Genomic DNA, 12,103 nt, shown 5'->3' on the forward strand with positions numbered 1-12,103 from the left:
AGGAAGATGATGAGGTCAGTTTTGGACATGTCAAGTTTGAAGAACTCTTACAAGATTAGCTTTAACTAAGAAAAACAGCAATTCTTCCATTGAAATGATATAAAGAAGAAAGGATACATGCACGCTATACAAGCAGGTTTGTTAGTTTGGTGGTGGGAAGTTGAGTTTCCTTCTGATGGCTTCTAATTTCTTTTTTCTCTGTGAAGCAGGAGGTGAGGCTATCTGTTCAGAGACAGTAAGAAGGGGTCAGAGTCAAGGAACGTGGAACAGGTTCCTGTTATGGGTTGAATTGTGTCCCTCAAAAAAATATGTTAAAGTCCAACCCCCCTGCTCCTAACCTATGAATATAACCTTATCTGGAAAAAGGATCTTCACAGATGTAATCAAGTTAAGATAAGGTCATCAGGGTGGGCTCTAATCCAGTATGAGTGGAGTCCTTATAAGATGAGAAGAGACACAGAGATAGGCACAAAAGGAGAAGTACATGTGATGACAGAGGCAGAGGTTGGAGTTAAAAAAACCAAGAAACAGCAAGGATTCCTGGCAAAGACCAGAAGCTAGGAAGAGACAAGGAAAGATCCTCCTCCCCTAGAGCCTTCAGATAGAGCGTGATCCTTGTCAACACCTTGATTTTGGACTTATCTCCAGAACTGTGAGACAATACATTTCGATTGTTTTACGCCACCTGGCTTGTTTTTTGTTGTTGTTGTTGTTATGGAAGTCCTAGGAATCTAATACAGTTACAAACAGTAGTTTTGGAGAAGGGAGGCAGAGTTGAGCGTAATAAAGGTTGATATCCATATTTGATGGTACCAATATGTTCCTTGCATTATTTTCTCCAATAGTACTCAATAACCTAGATGCAGGCATGGTGTCTCTCCAGCTGGGGGGCCGGGATAGGAAGACATTTGAGCAAGGGAGTTATATTGCAAGAGATAAGCAATTAAAGTGACAGACTGTATGATCTGAGCTAGATAGAAGGAGAGAGATGAGAGGGTTGACAGACTACTGTGTAAAGAGAAGAGATAAAAAGCCTGGAGGTCTCAATGGGGTAGAAATGACAAGTGTACTAGGAATGAATGGACACTTAAAAAGTAGGATGGTGAGGGAACTCCCTGGCTGTCCAGTGGTTAGGGCTCCGTGCTTCCACTGCACGGGGCACAGGTTCGATCCCTGGTCGGGGAACTAAGATCCTGCAAGCCGCATGGTGTGGCCAAAAAAAAAGACGGTGAGAACCCAGAATGGCATAAATTAAAGTAATTAAAACAATTCTGGTGATGAGGTTCAGGAATTGGCCATGGGAATGGGCAGCTGGACTCTTCATAGAAATGGAATCATACTCATATAGTATGCAGCCTTTTGCGATCGACTTCCTTCGTTTAGCATAATGTTTTCAAGGGTCAGACATATTGTAGTGTATCAGTAGTTCATTCCTTGTTATTGCTGAGAAATAATCTATTTTCTGGATATATCACATTTTATTTATCCATTTCATCAGTTGAAGGATATTTAGGTTGTTTTTGGCTATTATGAATAATGTTGTGATGAACAATCATATACAATTTTTTGCGTGGGCATATGTTTTTTTTTTTTTTAAATATTTATTTATTTTTGGCTGTGTTGGGTCTTCGTTTCTGTGCGAGGGCTTTCTCTAGTTGCGGCAAGTGGGGGCCACTCTTCATCGCGGTGCGCGGGCCTCTCACTATCGTGGCCTCTCTTGTTGCGGAGCACAGGCTCCAGATGCGCAGGCTCAGTAATTGTGGCACACGGGCCTAGTTGCTCCGTGGCATGTGGGATCTTCCCAGACCAGGGCTCGAGCCCGTGTCCCCTGCATTGGCAGGCAGATTCTCGACCGCTGCGCCACCAGGGAAGCCCGGGCATATGTTTTAATTTGTTTTAAATATATACCTAGGAATGGAATCACTGGGCCATATGGTAACTCTATGTTTATCATTTTTAGGAACAACCGACTGTTTTCCAAACATCATACATACATCAATGTATGAGGGATCCAGTTTTTCCACATCCTTGTCAGCACTTTGTATTGCATGTCTGCTTGATTATAGCCATCTAGTGGGCATGTGAAGTGGTATCTCATTGTGTGTATGTGTGTGTGTGTGTGTGTGTGTGTGTGTGTGTTTCCCTAATGACTAATAATGTTGATCATCTTTTCATTAGCTTCTTGACCATTTGTATATCTTCTTTGGAGAGATGTCTATTCAAATCCTTTGCCCATTTTTGACTGGGTGTTTATTTTTTTATTACTGAGTTGTAGACTTCTTTGGATATTCTGGATACAAGTCCCTTATCAGATATGTGATTTACAAATATTTTCTCCCATTCTATACCTTTTCACTTTCTTGATGGTATCTTTTGCAACATAAAAGTTTAAATTTTTATGTAGTCCAATTTATCTGTTTTTTTCTTTTGTTATTTGTACTTTGGATGTTTTATCTAAGAAGGCTTTGCCTGAAACAAGGTCACAAAGATTTACTCTTATGTTTTCTTCTAAGAGCTTTATAGTTTAGCTCTTATATTTGGATCTATGATCCATTTTGAGTTAATTGTCCATATGGTGTGAAATAGGAGTCCAACTTCATTCTTTTGCATTGTCTTTTAAAATTTTTGTGAAGATGTATTATACCTCCACAACTGTAATATGCCTGAGGGCAGGGACCAAGTTCTACTTCTTTGTATTTTCCATAAAACCAATGAGTAAATTTTTTTTTCAGAATAAGGTTTTGAGAATGATATGGATATTTTTCTTTCAATTTTATTTTATTTTATTATTATTATTTTTTCAGCCACACTGTGCTGCTTGCAAGATCTTAGTTCACTGACCAGGGATCAAACCCGGACCCCTGGCAGTGGAAGCTCAGAGCCCTAACCATTGGACTACCAGGGAATTCCCTTTTCTTTCAATTTTAAAGGTAATTATATAGATACGGTACAAACTCCAAACAATGCAAAAGGATATATAGTGAAAAAAATGTCTCCTTTCCAGACTTAACCTCCTAGTCTCCCAGCCCTCTTCTTCAGAATCAACCACCATAACCACTATTACCAGTTTCTTGTGTTTCCTTCTAGTGATTTTCTACAGCTACACTATCACATACTTAGAATAGGATCCAAAGTCTTTACCATGGCCAACAAGCTCCCCCATGATCTGGTCTCTAGGGCCACCTTGTCAACCTCATCTCTTACCATACTCTTTCTTATTCATTTGGCTCCAGGCCATGATAACCTCCTTTCTCTTCCTTGGAATCACCAAGCATTCTCTCATGTTGGGACCTTTGCACTTGTGTTCTCTCTGCCCAGCATGCTCTTTTCCAAGATATTTACATGGGTCACTCTCTCATTTCATTCACATTTCTTTTTTTTTTTTTTTAAAGTATACACATATTCAAGGTAAATTTTTTGGTTGCAGTTTTTTTTTTGTTTTGTTTTTTTTGTTTGGTTTTTAAATAATTCTTTATTTTTATTTATTTATTTTTGGCTGTGTTGGGTCTTCGTTTCTGTGCGAGGGCTTTCTCCAGTTGCGGCAAGCGGGGGCCACTCTTCATCGCGGTGCGCGGGCCTCTCACTATCGTGCCCTCTCTTGTTGCAGAGCACAGGCTCCAGACGCGCAGGCTCAGTAGTTGTGGCTCACGGGCCTAGTTGCTCCGCGGCATGTGGGATCTTCCCAGACCAGGGCTTGAACCCGTGTCCCCTGCATTGGCAGGCAGATTCTCAACCACTGTGCCACCAGGGAAGCCCCCACATTTCTTTTTTTTTTGGCTGCGCCACACGGCTTGCAGGATCTTAGTTCCCCAACCAGGGATTGAATCCAGACCCCTGGCAGTGAAAGCACCGAGTCCTAACCACTGGACTACCAGGGAATGCCCTTGAACCTTTTTCTTGACAATATCATCACCTTCTCTGCACTGATGACATCTATTCCACGGCCTGGAAAAACAATCCTTTATTGACTCCAACTATCAACTCTCTCCTCTGCTAATCCCAAGCTAGCTAATGATTTTGAAGAAAAATCACACAGAGATAGATTGATGCCATTAAAATTTTTGCTCTTAAGTGTATAAGAATATTCATGGAAACATTGGTCATAAGAACAACAAAAAGAAACTGTATGCCATATATATCATATGATAGAACAGCTGTTAAAAGGAAATGAACTGGATCTATATAGAACAACATATATAGAATTTTAAAAAGAAACTAGTAAAAAGAAGGAAGCAGCAAAATAAAACAAAACTATGCTGTCAATTAAGTTAAAAAAAAAAAGGAAAAAAAAGAAAACCCACACCAACCAGAAAGACATATTTTCTAAGGGAAAATGTATATGTATGTGAAAGCATTAAAAAAGATCTGAAAGGAAATTCAATTTTAGAGAGGGTGGAAGGTTGGGATTCAAGGTGATGGTAAAAAGGGACTTTAACTTTATCTGTAACATGCTAATTTTTAGAAAATACAGTGTAATCATAAATCACTTTTTAATTTAAAATTAATTAATAAATTAAAATTTATAAAGTGAAGAGTTACCAGCTTCACCTAGATTCTCCATATTTCACTGGCCCCTTTTTCTTTCATTCTCTGTTAAACTTTAAACTTTCTCCTTCTTCTAAACTATAATCTCATACCATCTGCCTTCCTCTGAGTAGAAAAACTTTCCTGCCAAGTTAACAGAGAAAATAGAAGCCATCAGAAAGGAAATTAAATATCAATCTTTTCAATCTTTTCTCTTGTTCCCAACATCTTAATTCATCATCTCTTGTGTGAATTATTTACTTGGTCTTAAATTTGCACAGTTTTTGTATCACATTTGCTTCTTGAATCTGATTAACAAGAATATTGCTCTCACCTCCCCCTTTTTTTTATAGATAGGTAGTTTAAAAAATAATAATAAATTTATTTATTTATTTTTGGCTGCATTTTTTAAAAAAATTAATTAATTAATTTATTTTTGGCTGTGTTGGGTCTTCGTTTCTGTCCGAGGGCTTTCTCTACTTGTGGCAAGCGGAGGCCACTCTTCATCGCGGTGCGCGGGCCTCTCACTATCGTGGCCTCTCTTGTTGCGGAGCACAGGCTCCAGATGCGCAGGCTCAGTAGTTGTGGCTCACGGGCCTAGTTGCTCCGCGGCATGTGGGATCTTCCCAGAACAGGGCTCGAACCCGTGTCCCCTGCATTGGCAGGCAGATTCTCAACCACTGCGCCACCAGGGAAGCCCTGTATTGGGTTTTCATTGCTGCCTGTGGGCTTTCTCCAGTTGTGGTGAGCGGGCTTCTTGTTGAGGTGGCTTCTCTTGTTGCGGAACACGGGCTCTAGGCGCACGGGCTTCAGTAGTTGCGGCACGCAGGCTCAGTAGTTGTGGCTTGCGGGCTCTAGAGCACAGGCTCAGTAGCTGTAGGAAGGGAAGTGCCCCCCCCTTTTTAAAAATAAATTTATTTATTTATTTATTTTGGGCGGCATTGGGTCTTCGTTGCTGTGCGCGGGCTTTCTCTAGTTGTGGCGAGCGGGGACTACTCTTCGTTGCGGTGAGCAGGCTTCTCATTGCAGTGGCTTCTCTTGTTGCAGAGCATGGTCTCTGGGCGCGCAGGCTTCCGTAGTTGTCGCTCACGAGCTCTAGAGCACAGGCTCAGTAGTTGTGGCGCACGGGCTTAGTTGCTCCGTGGCATGTGGGATCTTCCCGGACTAGGGATCGAACCCGTGTCCCCTGCATTGGCAGGCGGATTCTTAACTACTGCGCCACCAGGGAAGCCGGGAAATCCCCCTTTTTAATATGTGATGCCACTTGTCCTAACTTATGTGTGGGATTGCTACACCACTGTTTTCTATACCAAACACATAAGCTGTCCACTTGAGTGCAAAGCACCTTAAGGGTAGTTTCTAAAGGGTAGTTTCCTTCCCATGTTATTATTATTATTATTTTTAATTTGGTTGCGCTGGGTCTTAGTTGCTGCAGGCGGGCTCCTTAGTTGTGGCATGTGAACTCTTAGTTGCGGCATGCATGTGGGATCTAGTTCCCTGACCAGGGATCGAACCTGGGCCCCCTGCACTGGGAGGGCAGGGTCCTATCCACTGTGCCACCAGGGAAGTCCCCGCATGTTATTCTCTAGTTTAGCTCTTTGTTGTTCCCTTCATAGCACTTACCACAATTTTTAACTATTTTATTTTTTTCATCGGCTTACTAGACTTTTGTGACACAGCACCTCCAGCCTCTCCCCCCCACCCCCAGGTCTATGAGCTCCAGGAAGCCAGTATCCACACCTGTCTTGTGTCCAGCACATAGTGACCATTCAGTGGGTCTATGTTGACTGAATGAAAGGGAAGGGAGTCCTTCAGCACCCTGCCCTTCTGCTCCCAGTCACCCAGGAGCACTGACACCTTCTCTCCTCTACTGTTCTTGGGATACAATGAATGCAAGAGGTCTTCTAGCCAAGGCCATTCTCTCCCAACCTCCTGTGGAAACTCTTTGCGTCTTTGATTCTTTCTTCTCTATCTTCATCTTTATAATAATTTCCTATCAATACTCAAAGATGCTCCCAGTCACAACCAACCAACCAGAAACCCCTAAAGTTCCTTCTTCAGGTCTCAGGTCAGCATGTGACCACCCTCTTCCCCTGAATTTCAGGACTCAGCCATGCCCTGTGTTCCTCCTCCTACTCTTTCTCAGGCTCGTTTTAGAGAGTCCTTTTTTTTTTTTTTTTTCCAGTAATTGGCTGGGTTGGGTCTTCATTGCTGCGCGCGGGCTTTCTCTAGTTGCGGGCGAGCAGGGGCTGCTCTTCATTGCGGTGCATGGGCTTCGCATTGCAGTGGCTTCTCTTGTTGCGGAGCACGGGCTCTAGGTGCGTGGGGTCAGTAGTTATGGCTCGCAGGCTCAGTAGTTGTGGCGCACGGGCTTAGTTGCTCCGCGGCATGTGGGATCTTCCAGGACCAGGGCTCGAACTTTCGTCCCCTGCATTGGCAGGCGGGTTCTTAACCACTGCACCACCAGGGAAGTCCCTTAGGGAGTCCGGAAGTGCTAGGAATCTCCCAGGATTCTGCTCTTTTCAACCATCGGTGAAAAGGGGGGAATCCTTGTGGGGACAGAGTCTGGGAAAGAGGGACTCCGACAAGGTGGTGCTGAAGAGTGAGGCTGGGTGAGGTAGGTTAATGAAAGAGCTATGAAAAGCCCGAGGCAGAGGTCAAAGAGGACAGGTGTTGCGATGACTTGAGCCTCTGTGACGTGTCTGGCGGAGTCTAAAGAGAGCGGGAGGCGCGCGCGCGTCCCGACCGTCCGGCCGCGCCCCAGGCCCTGCCTCCTCGGGCACAGCGGCGGAAGCGCGCGCTCGTGTGCGCAGCGACCTCTGTGCGCCTGCGCCGCCGTTGCCGGGCATCCGCCGGCGAAAAGACGACCTAGAGGAGGGGTGGTTGTAGCGGGGACTCCGGAAGCCCACCTTTCACCCGGAAATGGTTGTCGAGAAACATGGCGTTGCTGGTGCGAGTGCTTGTGAGTGAAGGAGTGATTTTGTGCTGTCGCCCACCGGGCCTCCGGGTTGGAGTCGGAGAGGGCGGGGCGGGAGCAACTGGACGGAAGTGCAGGAGCGGAGCCTGTGCGGTAGCGAGGCTGCGCCGCCGCATCTCTGCAGGGAAACTGAGGCAGCTTCCCACTTCCCCCGACCCTCGGTTTGGCCGTGGCTTCCCCCTCTTTGGAGAAGGCGTGAGACTGACGTCAGATATAAATTTGACGAAGCTTGCTTTTTCTTGGTCACCACCTGTGACTCCTTCCCCTCAGGGAGAGAGGCAGCGCCTGGGGCACTGATTGTAGTTTCGGGAGACCCGGGTTCTAGTTCTTGTTCTGTCACTAATGCTCAGGGTGACCTTGGGCAGGTCACTTTTGGGCTTCAGAGTCCCTATGGGCAAAGCGAGGACGTAAATCTGCAGGTCTTTGGGATTCTGACGTTCTTTGGGTTTGTTTCAGAGATCAGTAGATTAATTATTAACTGTATAGTTAAGTGGAATACTCTTAAAGGCTATTAGAGTGAAAGCTGCACGAGAACTGGGGTCATATCTGTCGTTTTCACTCTGCCTAGCACAGTGTCTGGCACATCATAGGTGTTCAATAAAGATTTGTTGAAGGAATGAGATAAGTGACGAAGAACTACTCGACTAATTAACACCCATATGGGAAGCTGCTGCACCTCTTGTGATTCAGTCCTGAACTTCTAGCTGACTCTGACTTATAAAAATTAAAGAGAACAAAAGTTAGGAGGATACAGAGCTTGGGTCCTAATCATGGAGGGATAGTAGAGTTTATAATTTTATCAAGTCTTTCAAAAACTGGGTCAAGGAGATTGTTTTCATAGCAGACACTGTGTATTCCTGCTTCTAGCTTTCTTTTGAGTTGTGATATTAGAAATATTTGTGTCTAATCTTTTTATATGTGGCATACACGGCCTGTGATTTTACTTCTTGTATTCCTTGTCAGCCTAGCAAAGTGCAGTGCCCTCTATTGTTGCGTAGTAAAAGTTTTTTTGAAGAGTAGCTCCTGTAACCTACAGAAAGTCACTTGGTAAAGTAATTGTTGATGCCAGGGCAGGAACTGATTCATATCTGAGGACTGCTGAGGAAATGGCAACTAGGATGTCCTAAGTGTTTTTTTTGGCCATGGTGCTCGGCTTGTGGGATCTTAGTTCCCTGACCAGGAATCGAGCCCAGGCCCCTGGCAGTGGAAGCGCAGAGTCCTAACCACTGGACCACCAGGGAATTCCCTCCTAAGTGTTTTGTTTTTTTAAAAAAATATTTATTTATTTTTATCATTATTATTTTTTTGGCTGTGTTGGGTCTTAGTTGCGGTGCGCAGGCTTCTCTCTAGTTGTGGCTCGCATACTCAGTAGATGTGGCGCATGGGTTTAGTTGCCCTGCTGCATGTGGGATCTTAGTTCCTCGACCAGGAATTGAACCTGTGTCCCCTGCATTGGAAGGTGGATTCTTAACCACTGAACCACCAGGGAAGTCCCCCTCCTAGATGTGTGTTGCTTTTTTTTTTAAAATTAGTTTATTTATTTTTGGCTGCGTTGGGTCTTCGTTGCTGCGTGCGGGCTTTCTCTAGTTGTGAGCGGGGGCAACTCTTCGTTGTGATGCACAGGCTTGTCACTACAGTGGCTTCTCTTGTTGCTGAGCACAGGCTCTAGGTGCTCGCGCTTCAGTAGTTGTGGCACGTGGGCTCAGTAGTTGTGGCTCGTGGACTCTAGAGCACAGGCTTTGTAGTTGTGGTGCACAGGCTTAGTTGCTCTGCGACATGTGGGATCTTCCCAGACCAGGGATTGAACCCATGTCCCCTGCATTGGCAGGCAGATTCTTAACCACTGTGCTACCAGGCAAGTCCCATCCTAGGTTTTTTTTTTTTTTTTTTTTTTAATAATCGGGTCTGAAACTGAAATTGTCTTCTTTTTCTTTTTTTAAAAAATTTATTTATTTATTTATTTATGGCTGTGTTGGGTCTTCGTTTCTGTGCGAGGGCTTTCTCAAGTTGCGGCAAGTGGGGGCACTCTTCATCGCGGTGCGCAGGCCTCGCGGGCCTCTCACTATCGTGGCCTCTCATTGCGGAGCACAGGCTCCAGACGCGCAGGCTCAGCAATTGTGGCTCACGGGCCGAGTCGCTCCGCGGCATGTGGGATCTTCCCAGACCAGGGCTCGAACCCGTGTCCCCTGCATTGGCAGGCAGATTCTCAACCACTGCGCCACTAGGGAAGCCCCCTAGGTGTTTTTAAGATAGACATTTTGGGGGGGAAAGATGAGAATTTTATTGGGCCGTAGATCTGAAATGAATACCTTGACTTGTCTTGGAAGTTAGTGGCTGCCCCAGCTGAGCATGCCACTGAGCGTGTGGATGGTTACAGGATCATTTCTTCTTAGTTGGTAGCATCCAGTGAAACCACCTTTCTAACTGCCTTCTATTAGTTGAATCTTTTTCTACCCCCCATTTATCCCTTTCTATTCATCTTTTTAGGTAGAAAGCAAGAGTAGGTAAGGAAAGTCACTTTCACTTTATACTGTATACTGTAATTCTTTGAAGTCTTCTTATCATGTTGTAATGTGTGACAAAGCAACAGAAACTCCCTTAGGACTAGAGAGTTACAGTAAACATGAAAGTAGCAGATATTTATTGATCACCTATGCTGAAGAGGCATTAGGGTTAGGCACTGTGAGGAATTCACAAATACAGGAAAATGCACCTATCTAGGAGTCAGAAGAGCCTTGTTTGAAAGCTTGGCCCCATTACTTACTATGGGTATAGCCTTAAGCAAATCACCTAACTTCTCTGAGCCTCAGATTTTCTTAAGGGTAAGTTTGATAGGGTTGATGAGAGAATCAATTGATACAAGTGACATTTTAAATGCTTTTTTTCCCTTCCTTTTAATTCAGCGACTATTTTGAGTGTTTACTGCATTCTAGGAACTCTCCAAGGGACTGAGGATGAAAAACATAGAACTTATTCTCATGTTTATAATCTAAGAGCAGAGACAGAAAAGAAAACTACTGATAACAATTCTTGAAATGCTGTGATAGAAGTCTTAACTAGGTGCTATGGTAGCAGAGTAGAAAGGCACCTAACCCACCCTGAGGACAAGCATTTAGATACTTAAACTAAATGAGGGAGCATTAGATGGGGAATACGGGAAAGGAAATAGAGGAGAAGCATTAGCTTATGCTACTATGCTAGACAACAAAGGCGCTCTAAGTAAATCTCTCTGGCTGGACTCAGGGGCACTTGTGGGGAAATGGCAGTAGAGGAGACATTGCCTTGCATGTCATAGTTAGGGGTTGGAGATTTATCTTGAGGCAGAGGGCAGCCATTGAAGTATTTTAAACGAAGGGAAGATTTATTTTTAAAGGTTTTTTTGATGCATTTACTCTTGTTTTTTTTCTTATTTAAATTTTTAAAATTGAGGAATAATTGATGTACAGTAAATCACACTTATTTAATTGTATAATTTGATAAGTTTTGACACAGGTATACACCTGAAAAGTCATAATCATAATAAAAATAAGGAATATATCCGTCACTCCCCAAAATTTCTTTGCGCCCTTTTGCAATCCTTGTATTGCTCTCCCTGCTTCCAGCCACCATTGATCAGGGGAACACTTTGTTCCTTCTCTCATTTTTAAATTGAAATTTAAAATTTTTAATTAGTATAAAAAAGTAAAAAAAAAGTCAACATAGTAAACAAAAAACATAGATTTTTGTTCTAATAGATCCTTGTAACAGGGGTGGATGTAACAGATGGATCAGTCAGAGAGGGCTGAGATTAGAGTCCCCAAGGCCAGTCAGAAACTAAAGTAATCCTGGAAGAAGTGAGGAAGGCCTGTACTAAGTGGGAGATGGACAGTGTGGTTACAGAAGGAGGGATGGTTGCAAGAGGTATTGAGGTCTACAGAGCTTGATGAGAGATTAGATGTTAAGGATGAGGAAGAGGGAAGAGTCTAACAGCTTGTCCCAGGTCAGCCTAGGATGACTGAGTTAATAGCAGTGTTCTTCACTGAGAAAATCTAGCTGGAGTTTTTGGGGTTTTTTTGTTTGTGTTTTGTTGTTGTTGTTGGTTTTTGTTTTTGCAGCTGGATATTTGGTGTTCAGGAGAGAGCTGAAATATAAGTTGTAGTTGAAACAAAAATGTTGAGATTTCTCTAGCAATAATATTGATAGGTAACATTTATAGGGCACTTACCATGTGGTAAGCACTCTTAAATACTTTATGTGTGTGAACTTGCTAAATCCTTACGACAGCCCTTTGAAAAGGTAGGCACTATTATTCCCCCATTTTGCAGACAAGAAAATTGAACCACCGAGAAGTAGTATTCCTGAAACATTCTCATTAGTCTCCCCTTACTTCTTCCTCTTTCTGTCTTTTTGACCAGTTTTTACCCTTCTCTAAGGATGGGTTTGGGAAGGAGGAGTAAACTGAAACACTGCTATTGCTGAGTAGATCTAGCAGAGGAACTGGACATTTGAGCAGTGCACTGGGACTTTTTTATTGTTTTATGAGCTGTTTTGACATTGGTAATAATTTTTACTTTTCTTTGATAGTAGTATAAATTGCAGAAAGCCACACTGGAGTTTAAAAAA

At 43.5% G+C, this 12,103-nt stretch overlaps 1 protein-coding gene and 1 long non-coding RNA gene across 3 annotated transcripts in view; both read left to right on the forward strand.

The window, feature by feature from the left end:
• Positions 1 to 1,587: 1,587 nt before the first annotated feature.
• The window catches only part of LOC309645408, a 191,169-nt gene continuing 180,653 nt past the window's right edge, over positions 1,588 to 12,103 (forward strand). Inside the window, exon 1 of the long non-coding RNA XR_014254876.1 lies at positions 1,588 to 1,686. This is a non-coding gene — a long non-coding RNA (uncharacterized lncRNA). The remainder of the gene's footprint in view (positions 1,687 to 12,103) is intronic.
• The window catches only part of UQCC1 (ubiquinol-cytochrome c reductase complex assembly factor 1), a 96,162-nt gene continuing 91,399 nt past the window's right edge, over positions 7,341 to 12,103 (forward strand). For both annotated transcript variants that reach the window (XM_082430348.1, XM_082430349.1), the window contains exon 1: positions 7,341 to 7,486. In XM_082430348.1, coding sequence (XP_082286474.1) covers positions 7,463 to 7,486 — 24 coding nt within the window. In that variant the 5' untranslated portion in view covers positions 7,341 to 7,462. The remainder of the gene's footprint in view (positions 7,487 to 12,103) is intronic.

This window comes from Balaenoptera physalus (assembly GCF_965194825.1).
Source record: "Balaenoptera physalus genome assembly, chromosome: 16".
In the NCBI taxonomy this organism is placed as follows: Eukaryota; Metazoa; Chordata; class Mammalia; order Artiodactyla; family Balaenopteridae; genus Balaenoptera; species Balaenoptera physalus.